The sequence below is a fragment of the Hippoglossus stenolepis genome, chromosome 22 (assembly GCF_022539355.2).
Source record: "Hippoglossus stenolepis isolate QCI-W04-F060 chromosome 22, HSTE1.2, whole genome shotgun sequence".
Lineage (NCBI taxonomy): Eukaryota > Metazoa > Chordata > Actinopteri > Pleuronectiformes > Pleuronectidae > Hippoglossus > Hippoglossus stenolepis.
Window position 1 is genome coordinate 5,147,954 of NC_061504.1, and position 16,965 is coordinate 5,164,918.

The window sequence follows — 16,965 nt, forward strand, 5'->3', positions numbered from 1 at the left end:
CACAGCTTTGAATGGCTCCATATCCAGATAGAACATGTCTCCTCGTGTCACTTTCTATTGTTCGCGTCTTTGATCATAATTTTGTATCTCCCCCGACTGCTTGACGCTGTCTTGTCAGTGATGACTATTCGTGTTGTGCGACCTAAGATACAGATGAGCAGTGTTTTTAAAGGGAACACTTGACATGTTCCCTTTGGCGTGTCATTTGAAACATGCTGGATTGATTTGTCGTATCCCCTCTAGAGTTGCAACCCTTGCTCGACGTAGTGTACCAACTTAGATTTGAGAAATATTTGCTTTTGCACTGGAGTGTGGATAGGCTCGGTCACACGTATCAAAGTTTGCCCAAGTTCAATTCCATGTGAGTTGCGCTGCGATTTGCGACGCCACTGGAAGCTAATGTTTTATTCACCTGCTCGCTCTCACAGATTTGAAGTGAACGGAAGGCGAAGGTTCAAGTCACTGATACATTTGCGAATGTGGGACCAGGCCATAGCTCACTCTTAGTGCAGCGTACATGAACTGCATCAGGCAGGGGTCAAGTTCAGACACTTAAAAACGGAGTCGAGTGCCTGTCCGGTTTGAGTTGTGCTCGTTGGTTTTGTGTCTCCTTGCCCCTGTCGCGCTCCACACAAACTGACGATCACGTTAATTTAGTTATTAATCGACGATGTCGGATCATGAATCCAGATCGTTCCGCTCACTTTAACCCTGATGTCCTGGCTGTGAGCGTCACGCCTCGTGTTGTGTGTGAAATGTTAATTGTAAATTTTCTCCTCTTCACTGAGCAAGAAAGTGATTAGGTATATTTCCCTAAATGCCATTTATTCCTCTAGCCTTTAGCCAGTTAATAATGGGCTGAGGTAGATCACGTGACCACTGTGTCACCTCCAAATGAAGCATTTTGATGTGGACTCTCCCCTCAGAAGGGATTACTTTATTTAACCATGGGTACTTTCAGGTGTGCTCTAAAGTTGATTTGTTCTACTCGACTTGTTTTCTAAGTCCTTGGCTGTATGTTCCACCTGCTGTTTTTTGCCACACAATCTCCATGGTGATTTTTTTTTTTTAGTCATAACAACATGACGCAGGTACGCTTGAACTTCAACACCAAACATCTGAACATCCCAACGGCCTCGAAGAGGCTTTCGATTCTCTCCGCTTCAGTGACGCTTGGTTTTCACATGATTCTCGCAAAGTTTAGAGGCAAGGGAAAAAACGACTCTGTTGTTTTCCTTTCACAACCCAAGCAGGAGACCCTTTGCTACAGCTGAACTCTGCTGTTTGTCCTCTTCACGAGCCTCCTCATTGCATTGAACATTTATCACTTTTATTCCTGTGACTCATGTAACTCCGTCCTCACCTTGCCGTTTTTTAAACCAAGGCTATGAAGAATACTGTAATTGTCGGGGCCTTTTTTCCCCTCTCTTTCAAGTTGCCTCCACACATCTAATCATTGCTGAATAATTTTTTTTCTCCAAACCCTAACGTGCTCCTGCTTTCATGATGAAAGAGCAGCCTCCGAGTAACCACGCCGTATTTCAAAGTAAATGATTTTGTGCGGCGGTCCAAGGCCAGCCTCTTGTCTGTGTTGTCGGATCGTGCTCGCACGCAGTAAACGCGAGGTGTCCATTAGCCTCACAGTGTTGTGGAGCTGACCGCTGAGCTTCTCTCAGAGGTAATTGACTGTCCTGACAGCGGTTATTGATGAAGGGAAGAAGGAAGCACTTGTTTTTTTTTCCCCCGCTCCACCTGAGTTTAGATCCGAGCCTGCAGCCCTTCAGTCGCACGCTTGTTTCTCTGGCAGTCGGCCCGCTGCCTGCTGAGCTGTTTGACTCCGACACATGTTCACGGTGGGAACAGACGCACAACAAACAGTGGTGAATCTAGTCTGTGGCTTGTAAGGGTTTTATTTTTCTCCTTCACCATTCAGGCATTTGGGTTTTTGCAGACATGCAAACATTAAAGCTGCTTTAATGAATATTAACAGTGGATCACACGGCAGCTTGTATGTGGCAGGTGTTGCTTGTCTGTATTTCTACAGCACTTCTAGTCTTGATGAGCTCGAAGCACGTTACAGTACAGTTTTGTCATTCTCACACATCCTCACACACTGTCAGTACTACTGTCGGGGGGGCAATTTGGTGTTCAGTGTCTTGCCCAAGGACACTTCGGCAAACATAATGGAGCAGCCTGGGATCGAACCACTAACCTTGGGATCAATGCACGACCCGCCTTACCTCCTCAGTCATAGAAACACTAATTGATAAATTGTTTTGTTCAGCTAATCAAGGGTGAATTCTGTACCAGTGTTCACCAGGGGACCAGATACACACCTTCAGATAAATACTAATGTTGCTGCTATAAATACACAACTGTTTACTTAAAGATGACAACATATAAGTGTTGTATTCAAAGCTGGTTTTCACTGTCCCCAAGTGGACAAAAAAGTTACTGTAGGTTGAAAACCAAATGGCAATATAAGCAGAAGTACTTAAAATAGTTTATTCAGATGAGTTTTGCAGAACTATAATAATCAGTAGGATTTAGTGATTCATTCTTATGATCAATTCTGGATTTTCATGGCCGATGTTAATAACATTTAAAGTTTTAAAAAATTACACAAAATGTCGATAGTATTTTATATTTTTACATTTAAAAAATTCTCTTAATTCATATTCTGAATATATATCTATTAAAATTGTGACCAAGATACATTGTGATTGTGACATTCTTAACATACTGTGACATACTTTAACAACTTGTCAGTACAGTAGTAATTTTAAATGTAACCCTAATACAGTGGGGGAGCAAGGTCGAAGTGGTTTGATGTTGGCTTGGCAGGTTCAGTGATGTCTAATTATTTGAATATTGGAAACCACCTTTTAGAAATCTTACACTGCTCATAAAGCCTGGTCTGTCGTATCATGGCATGTTGCACGTTTGTCCTCTGCACCTCTCAGTGCTGGCGTCTCGCTGCAGGACGAGCACAGACGTGCAGGCTCTGACTGGAGCGGTTGCTGCTGTAATAGCCAACTCTGCTGAATTACATTTTCAGCATGGAAATCAAATTCACTCAGTGGGACTCCTCTCTTTTTTATGATTGGTTTCCAGAGGCAGCGGTTTCCAAAAATCCTGCACCAAATTGAAATGTCCCCTGTACGGAAAAGTGGCGCCTATGCACAGAAAATGATTGATAGCAGCAAATCGAACTGTAGCACAGCGAGGTATTGTGGGTAATCGTTGACACAATGACTGCACTTCCACAGACTGGATTATCTGTCACTTAGAGCTGCTGAATAATAACACAAACAGCTCTTTGGTATTTAGGATTAGGCGTCTTTTAATTATAAAAAGCCAATCATGGGGGGACGACTGAGACGCTGGCAAACACGATTAAAAGTTCCCGAACATTCACGTCCCCTCAGTCAGACGAGGCTTGGCTCATCAGACTCATTGGAACTAAAGATCATTTTTAACCCGACAAAAGCCTGTTTGGTTTAATCTCACTTGAAGGAGAAATCTGAGTTGAAGTGGCTGAAGGTCTGCAGAGGCAGGAATGACTGAACTGGGATTTCCCTCCTTTTCTGCACCTCTGTTCTGTGGCTGATGCCAAACTCACCTGCAGTGTCTCGACCTGCTGTATCTCCTCCGTCTGCTTTGCTAGATGGTGTTGTGATGCTTCTTTTATCTGCTTTGAATACAAAAGAACTGTATAAATCACAGATGTGGGTCTTGCAGATAAATCTGTCATTTCCGGATTCCGACCTAAAAATGTGACCCATCTGATAGGGGATCTTGACGTTGACATCCAGGGGTTATCTGTTTATTTTCTCTGCTTTTTTGTCCTTTGCCATTCACATGCCTGTTCTATTTTAGAAGCCCTGTTCTACAAAAGTATTTCATTTTGGTTCATTTCTTTTTTCCTAACCAAACTTGAATGTATTAACTGCATGTTTGAATTTTTTTAGTAGCTCTGTTTTGACCATAAATGTTCATGTGGGTGTCTGACATTTCACTCATCACACTGATATTTATATGTATATCAGGGTGGCTGCAGGTCCTTTTTTAAAAAGTCTTAAATTCAGTTTTTAAACTAATGGGCAATTCTATGGGCCTTATATTTTTTTTAGGCGCATTTCTCTACTAACAACCAGACTGAAGCAGAATGATCACTTCTGATATGTGCTGCGTTTTTAGTCTGTTGTTGTTTATGTGTTGAACTAGTGTTTTTCTAGCCAGCCTGCTAACTACTTTATGAACATGGGGAAATGTATGAAAGTATTTCAGACTTGGTAGAAGGCAGTGGACTCTAACAGACATGAACGTGTTTACTTGGAACAAGTATAATTTCATTTTTTTTGGTGTGTATTTACATCACAAGTTTAATTTCAAACCTAAAAAAGTCTTAAATTTAACATGTTTATAGCTGATATTTTATTGTCAAATACGTTTGTATAATAACCCTGAGGTTTTTTCTTTTTTCTTTGTCTCCAGACTATCTCCGCCAAAGCTATGGACTGTCTACGGACTTCGTTCCACCGTGTGACTATAACAAACTGGTGCTGTCACTCCTTTCGGGCCTACCCAATGAAGTGGACTTTGCTGTTAACGTTTGCACTCTGCTTTCCAACGAGAGCAAGCACTCCATGCAGCTGGACAAGGATCCCAAACTGGTCACGTTGCTGCTGGCCCACGCCGGCGTCTTCGACGACTGTACGTTCCCGATTCCTCACCTCAGATTGTGCTTTTGAGACAATCTTTTTATTTTATATTTTTAAAATGTAGATTTTCTGCATATTTTCATTGTGTGTTACAGCTAAATTTTGCATGTGTTCTATGATATGATAGAAAGGGTTGTTTGAGTTCACGTGTCCAAAGTTAATCATAATCAGTGTAATCCTAACTTTCTTGAGGGGAAACCTACTTTTCATTTGAATTGCACAACCCTAGAGAAGATCAATTCCTCTGGGGTTTGCCCTCCCCTTTTCTCACCTCTTTGTTTTAGGATCAGTGGCACTCTGCACTGAGCACCACCTCCATATATTAAGTCAACTGGGAATCGAAGAACAAGGAATATATACAAGTAAAAGTGAATCTAATCCTCTACTCTAAACCTCCCTCTGTAGCGCTAGGCAGCTTCTCCGGGGTATTCGGGATAGACTGGAAGGAGAAAACGTCCCGGGACTTTATCAGGGTAAAGTTAAATGTTTTTTTTCCATCTATGCGTGTTATGTAAGTAGTTTCTGTTGAATGTGTCTCATTTAACTATTACAGATAGAAATGAAATACTGCTTTCACTAAGAAACCACACTTTGTACATTGTGAAGATTGGTAATCACTCCTCACAGAGCAGTTTTCTCTCAGGCATCTTCACACAGAATGTTAAGATCAATTCACTTTGAATTCGGCCCAGTTTAGATGTGTGGTCAAGTCATGACTTAATAATAATAATGCAATTTAAATACTGCATTGGGCTGTTTCTTTTATCCTCGGCCCTCAGCGCTGTGAGGTCAGAGGTCACGTTCAGTAGGAATTTCGCATCTTGCAGTGTGACACTAATGCAAGAGGCTTTAATGTGGGTTATCAAAGAAGTCTGGTGTTCTTACTCAGGCTGCTGATAACATGTGGTTGTCTTGGTTGTGGGAAAATGTTGTATTTAAGTTCTTGAAAGTATAAAATGGTATGATTTAGAGTTTAAATTGTCAGTTTATCAGTGAGTTGATTTGACAAAAAAGTAAATGGCAACAAATCTTGTGAGCAACACTGACAACATTTTTCTCGGTCTTTTGAGTTTTGAAATACAAACAGCAGACAAAGACAAGGAATTTCTTGGGCTCAGGAAAAAGTAACAGTGTTAGATAATTTCGAGTTGCATATTGTCACTTGCCATACTATTTTGTTATGTTTTAAATGTACTTACTGAGCCGTGAGCAAATTGTTTGATTATCATGAAGGTTGTATGTTGGTCTAATTTTAAAGTTTCTCTCTTTGGCTGTAATCATTTTCTCAGTTGGAGTTTAAATGCTAACAACTTCTGTCCCTCTGCAGTTCTGGAAGGAGGTGGTGGAGGACAGGGAAGTCAGGGAGCTGATCTGGGACAAGAGCAGTCAACCGCAAGGTAAACACACACAGTGGTAAAATAAGAGAAGTGTATAAGAGTACATCTCTGAATGTTTCCATGTTATTTTATTGACAGCTATAAGGCTGTTCGAGAGTGTAGAGTTTTTTTTTTTACTGTTGATTGTTTTTACATTATTGTGTTATACCTCTATTGTGAGGTGGGATTTGTTTTGTTGACGTTTTACAACCTCGCATACAGAGTATTTCACATTCTAACAACGACTTGACATCTTAATGAGAACCCAAAGCAATGCACCATATTTCAGAACCACAGTTGTTTTAGTTTTTTTCTGTTAGCCTGTGATACTAAAAGTTGGATTTAACAGGGACAATTTTTTGTCCCTGTTACAACATGTGTGCACACACCCTCATCAGGCATGGAGCTCATAGTCATCCCCCCCACTCTTCTCTGCAGATGGTACGTCGTGCGTCGGGCGCTGGGAGAGCCTCTTCCACCCGCCGCGGCGGGCGGGCATCAGCGACATGGAGGCCCAGCGGGTGCTACAGATTGCCGTTATCCTGCGAAACCTCTCCTTCGAGGAGACCAACGTCAAGCTGCTAGCGGCCAACCGAACGTGCCTGCGCTTCCTTTTGCTCTGTGCCCACTGTAACCTCATCTCACTCCGACAGCTCGGACTGGACACGTTGGGCAACGTGGCTGCCGAGGTGGGTTTGCTGTTCATTCATTCGTTTTGGGGTCGAATAGTGAAAACTGTTGTTCAATGCTTCAAAAATATGTTGTCAGGTATAAGTGATCTTCTGGATCTGGGTCAGTTCAGTTGTGGAGTAAAAGTGAAACTGCCTGAGGAAGATTTGTATCCAAATGTAGGTTAGTGTGACACATTAAAGTGTCTTGTCTTGAGCCACCACCTCCTCCAGAACAGACGGAACTGGAGCCTGAGATGAGTCACTTCATTTGATGTATGATATCTGTCTCTTCTGACGGGGAAAAAAAACCCAAACGGCACATTACTTAATTCATTTCAGCGGTGTGCACAGATTTTATCCATTACTCGCTAAAGCCCCTCCCCTGTGTGACACAACTACAGCCAGGCAGCAGTAGCAGGTCGGTCGAACTCTGGATTTTCCCCAGTTGTTGAAGCAGCCTGCATTAGGCTGTAGTAAGAGAAATACTGTCTGTTTAGCAATTGCAATGATTAGCACATGTGACCAGGCCTCTGCGCATATCATTAACTACAACATTAGCTCAATGCAGCTGCAGCTTCCAAGGAAATGAGGACTGTCACTTACAAGCAGTTCTTTAGTTTTCACATATTCATTTTGCTGAAATGGGTTTTATTAGCAGTTACACACTGAACTCAGACCCACCTACTTCAAGTTCAGCTTTTAAACAAAAAATAAGATTTTTACTTTAAGAAAGGAAAAACGTTAAAATAATATGACGGCTGTTCAGTCAAAGTGAATGTATCACTTGGGTTCGCTTCAATTTGAGTCTCATTTATTGGCAGGAAATACATGTAAATGAGTCCTGTATCTATTTTTAGAAACTGTATGCATTGGGTCCCTGATACAATCAGTTCAGTCTTTGAAGTGATTAATTGGATGGTTGGGTGTAGGGCACATTACACAGATCCAATACTGCAGAGCCTTGTGTCACGTCTTAATGCTGATAGTATAAATCCTACTGGGGCACTTTTTATGTTGTGACCAAGAAGACATTTTATTATGTTGTGGGGGGGGGGGGTTTTCTAACCGATAATCAGCGCACGTTAACCAATTGTTAACTATTAACCGTAAATATTAAAGTATCATATACAAATTCCTGCGGCTGTGACAGGCATTTAGTCACTGATTGGTATGTGAGTAAACTGCGAACATGTTCAGTGGGGAATCACATGAATCAACCCTCATTAGCAGGTCAGGCCAACCTCGGTCATCAGCCGACAGCTTTTCTACTGGTTTATTTTCAGAAATGGCAATGGGCCCACATGCTATGGGGTCGGTCTGGTGCACAGTCTGAGCAGGTATTCTCCACCGTGGGGCCTCCCAGTTCACAAAGATTTGTTGAACAGATGAATGGATCGTAATACTCGGTCAAAATACCTATTGCTGGACATTGGCCTTCAAACTGCTGTTTTTAAATACAGTAACAAACCATGTTCTCTTATGGTTTTGTTTGGTTTAAGTTCAGTGTTTCCTTCACAGCCGACCTACAATCTCAGTGTCTAAAATATTTATAAAGAATGTTGCAGCTGTTGCCTGCTGTCTTGCTAGATGCTGGGATCATTGAAATAAACCTTGTGTGACCTCCTGTAGCTCCAGCTGGATCCCGTTGACTTTCGGACGACTCACCTGATCTTTCACACCATCACCAAATGCTTGATGTCCAGGGACCGGTTCCTCAAAATGAGAGGTGAGTGCCCCGGTGACTCACCGTGGTGACTTGTTAGGCTGGGCACTCTCTGGGATCGATGAGATAAATATTCAGTGGGTTAACTTGTCAAGGATGGTATGTGAAGGAACGTAATACGAATGTGTCCTCAGCCATGGAGATCCTGGGCAACCTCAGCAAGGCCGAGGACAACGGGGTGCTAATCTGCGAGTATGTGGACCAGGACTCGTACAGGGAGGTAATCATGCTCCTCACCCTGCCTGACCTCATGCTCCTCATGGCCTCCTTGGAGGTGCTGTACCTGCTGGCCCAGCTCGGAGAGATTCCCTGCAGCAAGATCGCCTGCGTCGACCACAGCATAGGTATGACTTTTTTTACTTTGTCTTTCCTTTTACCCTTGAAATCTTTTATTGATTAATTGCTCTTGTTGGGTTTGGCCTGAGTTCTCTGCTTAATGGCTGAAATGTGATTGTGCGTTTCAACCTCTGTGCTGATTCTTGTGCGTTTCTTTCTCTCCGGTCAGACCTGTTAGTGCGATTGGTATCGGTTGACCTTCACACGTTTGGACCTGACGCCCTAACAGCGGTGCGGCTGATCGAGCATCAGGCCAGCGCTGACCAGGCAGCCGAGGTTCGGCCGCAGCTGGTAGAGCAGGTACCTGCCCCTGTGCAGGGAGCACCAGCACCTGGTGAGTGTCTTTACTTCTACTCCATACGTCAGTCACACACGATCTCTCACGCTGCTGTCAGGAGTTGGGTCACACCTTTTACCCCTGATTATTGAATTGTGAATGAGTTTTTTTTATCTCGTCTAAAGAAGAGATTGAACACTTTGTTGTGATTTGAGTAGAGTGAAACTATGGTCGGACCAGCTCAACTGCTGAGTATTGTTAATTAATTTATCCATTAAATTAGCATTTTTGAGGGAATTTCATGCGTCTCAGAACGCATGAATACAGTTTTGAATTAGTTTTTCTAAAAAACTATGTTCCACTGGAAATGTTTAGTATCTTGCATCTACACCAATGGATCGCTAACCATCACTTGCATATTATATTTTGAAATAATGTGAAACTTCATCTGGAATTTAGTTTGTAGAAATCTACATCTAGCATTTATAAAGGAGAACACTTTTTGTTTGGTATTCTGACTTCTCCTAAAGCCCAGGTGGCACAACTGAAGAGGTGTGTCTATGCAAATAAGATTTAAAAAGGCAATGTAAATAAGGCAACAGACTACAAGGCCACACGCAGCAATAAATCTACTGTTTGCGTTTGACTCTTTGTGTGTTTTGGGCCAACAGAGGCTAAAAGTTGTTCAATCATACGCGTCAGGCCAGAGGCACTGTAAAGAGTCTGTAGTCAACAAATGTTGAATCACGTTGAGTCGGGTTTCAATATTTCACTTTCAACTGATAAACTCACCTGTTGCTGAGCCACACAGTATTCCAACATGAAGCCCTGTGCTGTGTCAGTCAAGTCTGTCATGTTCGTTGCCCAGTCCTGGCTCAACTGACTGCTGATTATTTACATCTATAGTTATTTACATACATTATTCCATTGTGCTACTGGTTGCCAGAATTCTTTTGGTATAAAAGCTTGAATATTTGTACTGTAGTAGTCGTATATAGCTCAATAATACACACATTTCTGATCAGTCTTTGATGACGCAGGATATACAGATGATCCTTTTAAAGTAACTAAAACAACATGTGAGCAGTAAGCAGTTATTTGTAGGCGCTGATGAAAAGACACCATTCAAGTACACAGCTGTGGGTTTTCTCTGTGTGTGGACAGGTGTATTAAAGCAGCTCTCCACAGGGCTCACAGCACCCGGAGTGTGTGAATTAACAGGTGACCCCTGGTGGGACTTAAACCTGCCTAATCTTGGAGGTGTCGTTCCAGTGCAGTCCGTGTAATCGCAAGGCTACTAAGCTGTCAGTGTGCTGACATCTAGTGGACAGCTGGGGGAGCACCACAAACCTGACACCTATTGAATCAATAGACAGTGTTTTTCTTTTGCTTTGCAGTGCTTTGTTTCACCAGTAAATCAATTATACAGAAGCCTTGAGTGTTGATCTTGTTGTTGTCTTTGCAGTAACGAGGGTCCCAGTTCAATCCACTCAAACACCATCTGGTATTGTTGAACTAGACGGGGAGAAATTCACACTGCAGTGGTAAGATTCATTCTTACATAGATGTCTGTAGAAGTAGAATGCAGTTTAAATGTCATTTTTATTTGTGACAGATTATATTTTCTGATTCTTTTTTGCTTGGATGATTAACCTCTGTTCACGTTTCTCCAACAGGCTAAACGCACACTTCGAGACAAACTCTGAGGGCTCCGTGTCTCGGTCGGAAATGTACTCGGAGTACCTGGCCACGTGCAGTAAAATGGGACGAAGCAACATCTTGAACTCCACCGGCTTCCTCAAATGTCTGCGGTGAGTCTCTTTCCTCCCTCGTCTGGTGCGTCGGACCCAAGTAGTTAATTCTCTCACTTTGCTAAACAGCCGGTTCGGCCGTTTGGTTTTGTTAAGTAGCCTGAGCAAAGCATAGCTGTTTTCAGTTTAGATAATGACAATCATCCTCCAGGAAGACACCAACAAATATGAAAGGAAGGCAAAGCAGGTCTTGTTATTTGTGTTTATACACAGTTCTTAAAACTTGTGCATATTATGGAACAGGAAGTAATGAATGGCCTGAATAAACTGATGAGACTGTGCCACATCATGGACATAGTCACAGATCCCTAGACACATGTATTTATAGGAAATTATCCTTTTTACAATAAAAGCACCTTCTATATTTCTCCTTGACACTATGCTCTACCTTCTGGTTAGAACAGAAGATTTGAGACCTACATTTTCATATTGTGAGAAGACAAATGTGAACAAAATTGTTGGGACAGAGCCAGTAAATGTGCAGATCTGTTGCTGCACCTTTTAACATTTAAACTCATCCTTTTTTTCCCCTTTGTGATAATCTTCTAACTGCCTCCGCCACCACAGGACTGTGTTCCCCAACCACACGATGCGGCGGCAGGATGAGTCCAAGGCCAACGGCCAGGTTCACATCCTCCTGGTAGGGCTGAGGCGAAGGTCAATCCCCCTGCCCATCCAGCTGTACTACCAGCAGTCTCCGCAGCAGCATCCGGCAGCAGCTTCTCCAGCACCTGGAGACCCTCAGGCCCCACCATCAGGTAGAACAAGTGGGAACTAATCCTGTTTATGTTATTTCATTTCGTTTTTTCCAAGTGATTATGTATTCAGACTGTAAGAGAGTGATCTGGCTAGAGAGACTATAAGTGAATCAAAGTAATCAGGTTGGGTTCAATCATCCAAGATGCTGACTCTTCTCTCCTGGCTCAGTTTTGAAATGGTAAACTCACAATACATTTAGTGAATCGGACAGGGCCAAATGTCAGGAGCTGAATGCTAGGGGGAGGAAAAAGCACTTGAGAATAGTGTTGGTGTGGAAGAAGGCTGCTGGCAGTGTAACAGAGGGAGCCGAGCTGGTACCACTGGGACCAAGATGGCTGAACTATTTACAAAGCCAAACACACTGAGAAAATGATCAAAGTGAAAGAAGTTACTTGGCGGAGCTTGCTAGGGAAATTGAAAGGCTTGAGGCAAAACTATATCTGTATCGTATGGAAATGAACACAGAGGACATTTAGTAATGGAGATATGTTGGAATTATGTTTTACTTTTCTACACCTCAAATTTAAAAAGAAACAATAAATATGACGATTGAATACAGCAGGATCCAGGTCGTCCTGTTTTATAATCATTGTGGCTGAAGTACACAGGATTGAGAATCATGTGACCCTCAGTCATTTTAGCTTGAATTGAATTGAGCAAGAAAATCAACCAAGCTCAACAAATGTGACCTGCTTAGTACTGATTAGGGAACAGGGTTGCGTTTAATTAAGAGTCACTGGTGCAGTAGTAAATATTCAACTAGATTTAGTTTTTTTTTTTCAGTTTCCAAATATTTCATAGCCTGATGCTTTTCATTTCCTCTGATGTTGGTGTATGTATGATGTGCCACAGTTAAGGTAGTTTTAGTAATTGGCTTCTTCTGTAACTCACTAATTGAAGCTCTATTGACACATAATGTATATTCCTTTACATAATCACAATACACATGGCAAAAACATACCCACCACGTCTGAAATAAGAATCTAAAATCACCAAATTCTAATGATGTCCGTGTTGGAATAGACTGTTTTTTAAATTAGGAAAACTTTGCCACCAGACATGAACACCTCTCTCTCTCTCTCTGTGTGTAACCAGGCTTAACTCCCGGACTCATTGTTGGACCGACGTTTGTCCGGGCCCTAGGACCCAAACTCAGCCCTGCTGGTGCCGCCCCCTCCATGGCCTTGACCGCACAGGAACCTCCCCATTCAAGCCACCCGACTGTTTCTCGTCACCTGGTTTCCCCGCAGGTGTCTCCACAGTTACCACCAAATCCTCTGGCAATGGTGCAACAGCAGGTCCGACCTGGTCCAGTGGTCCAGATTCCCATGTCGGTATCAGCCACTCAGAACCACAGTCCTCAGCAAACACAGCAACACTCCCCCATGCTCCCCACCGGGACACCAGTCACGTTATTTCAGCAGGTACCACAGGGCCATATCCTCACCACCAGGGTACAAAATGTGTGCCCTCCAATTGCCCAGCATCCTCCCCTGCCACAAACCTCTCCCTTTGGTGGAGCTTCCCAGATGGAGCCTGCATCGGCGCCCTCCTCTTCCATTCAGGTGGGGGGTGGACAGGCGTCGCGTGTCGCATTTCAGAATATCGCACCCAAACCAGCGCCAAACCAGCCCGGTGGACATGCATCCACGATAGCATCTCCCAACCAGCAGCAGGCGCAGAGTGTAGTAATAGTCAGCCCCAACCCCCAACAGAGCCCTGGCTACACCCCCGCCATACACCAGATTGTTCTTGCCAACCCCTCCGCCATTCCCGTTGCCCAGACTATCCAGATAGCAGGGCAGCCCGGAGCTGCTTCCAGCCCCTGCCCCCCTATTTCCTCTCACTCCAGTACCCAGTCCAATCAAACTGTCAGCCACGCACTGTCCATGAAACGGCATCAACAGCCACCGCTCCAAATTATTTCCCAAGCTCCACCCTCTCAACCTACCTCCACTGAGTCCAGCTTGATCAAACAGCTGCTGCTTCCAAAGCGAGGGCCTTCTACGCCGGGAGGAAAGCTCATCCTACCGGCTCCGCAGGTGCCCCCTCCCAACAGCACGATAGCCTCAAGTCCACAGGTCATCTACCAGACAGGCTACAGCACCCAGAATCCCTCTCCTCAGCCTCAGCAGCTTAATGTCCAGCTGGTTCCGGGCCAGCTCCCTGCTACAGGAGCTCCAGCCCTCCAGACAGTTCAGCTCTTGCCAGGCCAGCTAATTTCCACGAGTAGCCCGGGGGCGGCTACCATCATCCAGGGCCCCACGGCAGCTGGACAAGTCACATTCACCGTGGTCCCCAACACTGGCTTCACCACCTCTGCTGCTGTCGCTGCTGTGGCTCCCGTCGTTTCCCCTCCTCAATTCTCCACTGGAACTGTGCCCCACCACAACCCAGCAGCTCCCCCGACCCCACCGCCACTGCCAGCTCCCCTCAGAGGAGATAAGATTATTTGTCAAAAGGAGGAGGAGGCCAAGGATGCCACGGGGCTTCACATTCATGAAAGGAAGATAGAGGTGATGGAGAACTCCTCCTTGGCAGAAGGAGACTCTTCCAAAACCAGTAACGGCGATGTTGCGGCAGGGGGGAAGCTGCTTAATGGTCGGAAGTGCATGGAGTCTAATCTACCTCCATACCACTCAGGGAACAGCCAGGGGTCGCTCAATGGCCCGGCAGTGGAGAGTCACCCTGCGAATGGGAAGCAGGCCCTCTCCCCCGGCCTGAACAGCCCTCTGGAGGGTAACACCGACCCCAAAAAGACTCTTGTCAACGGAGTGTGTGACTTTGATCGGGTTGACAGTGCTGGCAACTTAAACAAAAACATTCCAAATCACATCGCTTCCAAACAGTACTTGGGGAACGGGGAGGTGGGCCCCTCTGAAAAGAGTCGTGGCTCTGAGCCTCCTCTCCCAAGTCCTCCTCTCCCCCAGCAGGACACTGCCAAAGCGCAGCAGGCTGAGCGCCTGGCTAATGGACCCCAGGCAGTAGGCAATAGGCTTCCCTCGGAATTAACCAATGGACCTTTGATGCTCGGCCACTCGGTGCTAAGACAGCAACTGCACCCCAACTCCTCCCTCCCCCCCACTGTTACTGTTACCTCCCAGAGTCTCGCTGCCTCTCCCTCAAATGGAGTGGCCTCTGAGGCTCGAGGCCTCAAGAGGCCAGCCGAGAGCGAGGACCGCAGCGCAGCGGCAGCCTCCTCGGGGATCCCCAATAAAGTGGGAGTGCGGATCATCACCATCACTGACCCCAACAACGCCGGCAGCAGTGCCACCATGGTGGCGGTGCCAGCAGGAACAGACCCAAGCACAGTAGCCAAAGTAGCAATAGAGAAAGCCACTCAGCAGAGGAACTGCTCAGCGACGGAGGCAGCTGGCTCAACGGTGAGTCTCTGCAGGGTAGTGTGACCTGATGACAGACACGCAATACACAGTATGTCACTGATCTGTCCCAGACACACTAGGGGGGAGTATTAACAAGCCATGTATGTTTTCTGTGAATATTCAAATTTTTCACTTTTCAGTTTAAAGGTTTCCCGTGGCATTTTAATAGTAAACAGTTTTATTTACATTCAATGTTAATCACCTAAACACATGTGCCCCTCACATCCTCACAGACATGTTGCAGAACATCTGCTGAGCAGTTTAATATTTTTCTTCCATAAAGCAAAATGTCTCATCTCCTGGTGTCTGTGCATTTTAACAACTCTTTGATTTTATATTTCACACATAACTCTAAAATGCTGAATGCTAAATGTCTCATTAATTAGACCAATTTATCTTCATACTGTAATTTATGGTCTTGATCTGTGGTTTTGGGGGAGATGCAGCCATAATTTGACTCTCACTTTTATATACAGGGCACATTATAACTTGATACAACAAACTTCAGATTTGTTCACCAAGGATGAGCAGAAACATCTTGGCTTTCTTAGTTCAGTGCCTCCCTCTGTCTTAATGCGCGGCTGACGTAGAGCAGAACAAGTCAAAATTAAGGCAGAGAGACGTTCACATTTACAATCATTGTAATGCGTAACGCTAAAGCTGAGCTTCATGTGTAAGACATTGCACTGAACACACATGACCTACGTGAAGCTTGTGGCTTTCTTGCATGACCCGGTGTACCCACTGCCAGAACACAGAACGTTGCTCTACACTGCCACTGGTGGTCAGAAACTGAGAAACACTGTGTACTTTTGATACAGTTCATGTTTGATTCTGCGATTAGGTTGCATAACAAAAAAATCATTATTACTTAAATGAGTTAAATTACTAAGTACTCAACAATTTAGTTTCAGCCAGTCAGTCTCCTCCATAACTTGTAAAAATCTGTTTGTGTGTTTTGTGTATGATTCTGTTCAAAAGCAGCAGGATCTGAATCCCTCCATGTTTACTGTTGTTATAGTGTTGCTCCATCTATATAGAGTAATCGTTTTGTATAGTCCTCTGTATTACTGCTGCTTTCATGTGTGTGTGTGTGTGTGTGTGTGTGTGTGTGTGTGTGTGTGTGTGTGTGTGTGTGTGTGTGTGTGTGTGTGTGTGTGTGTGTGTGTGTGTGTGTGTGTGTGTGTGTGTGTGTGTGTGTGTGTGTGTGTGTGTGTGCTGAGAGACTGATCACTGGCACACATTTATGGATTGGTTGAGTTAATAGAACAATGTACTGGTTTGCCGTGGCTTCAATATTTTAAAGCTATGACAATGTGCACAGTTATAAATTAGTGGTATATATGCTACACTATTACTACATGCATGTTATGACACAGGCTGTATGGAAACTCTAAAGCTGATGTGACCTGTGTTGTGAATATACATCTGCATGTAAAACCGTTCCACAGAGTTAATTTACATAACGGAGCTTCTGTTAGAAGGAAGGAAGCGACATGTTGGTGTTGCTCTGGGAAATGGTTTGCTATTTTTTGCTGAACTGAAAATAATCGTCGGTTGAATGTAAAGAATCTCATTTCCCCCTTTTGTTCCTGTGACTGTTGATGCGGCTGCAGTCCAGCAGATAAGCTTCAAAATCAATCATACGTCTGCGAAAAAAAGCACAATTCAAAAAGCAAGAGCAGACGAGTGAAAACAAATCTCCAAAATTAAACCCAACAACAGATACAAATGTACGATGCAGCACTACTTGTGGCTTGAAGGTCGGGGGTGCGATGAGCTGCTGTTTGGAGGTTAAGAAGGTGAAGCCAGTTAAGACCATGTGGCTCTCACCGATACCCACCTCCTATAGTGAAGTTACTGGGTGAACAACTTCTGTCAATAGACAGTCAGAGGTTACATCTC

At 44.2% G+C, this 16,965-nt stretch overlaps 1 protein-coding gene across 1 annotated transcript in view; it reads left to right on the plus strand.

Moving 5' to 3' along the window:
• The window catches only part of arid2 (AT rich interactive domain 2 (ARID, RFX-like)), a 34,968-nt gene that overhangs the window by 13,442 nt on the left and 4,561 nt on the right, over positions 1-16,965 (plus strand). The window contains exons 5-15 of the mRNA XM_035147343.2: positions 4,498-4,716; positions 5,130-5,197; positions 6,052-6,121; positions 6,539-6,789; positions 8,401-8,497; positions 8,629-8,838; positions 9,000-9,164; positions 10,573-10,651; positions 10,784-10,918; positions 11,486-11,676; positions 12,773-15,060. Coding sequence (XP_035003234.2) covers positions 4,498-4,716; positions 5,130-5,197; positions 6,052-6,121; positions 6,539-6,789; positions 8,401-8,497; positions 8,629-8,838; positions 9,000-9,164; positions 10,573-10,651; positions 10,784-10,918; positions 11,486-11,676; positions 12,773-15,060 — 3,773 coding nt within the window. The remainder of the gene's footprint in view (positions 1-4,497; positions 4,717-5,129; positions 5,198-6,051; positions 6,122-6,538; positions 6,790-8,400; positions 8,498-8,628; positions 8,839-8,999; positions 9,165-10,572; positions 10,652-10,783; positions 10,919-11,485; positions 11,677-12,772; positions 15,061-16,965) is intronic.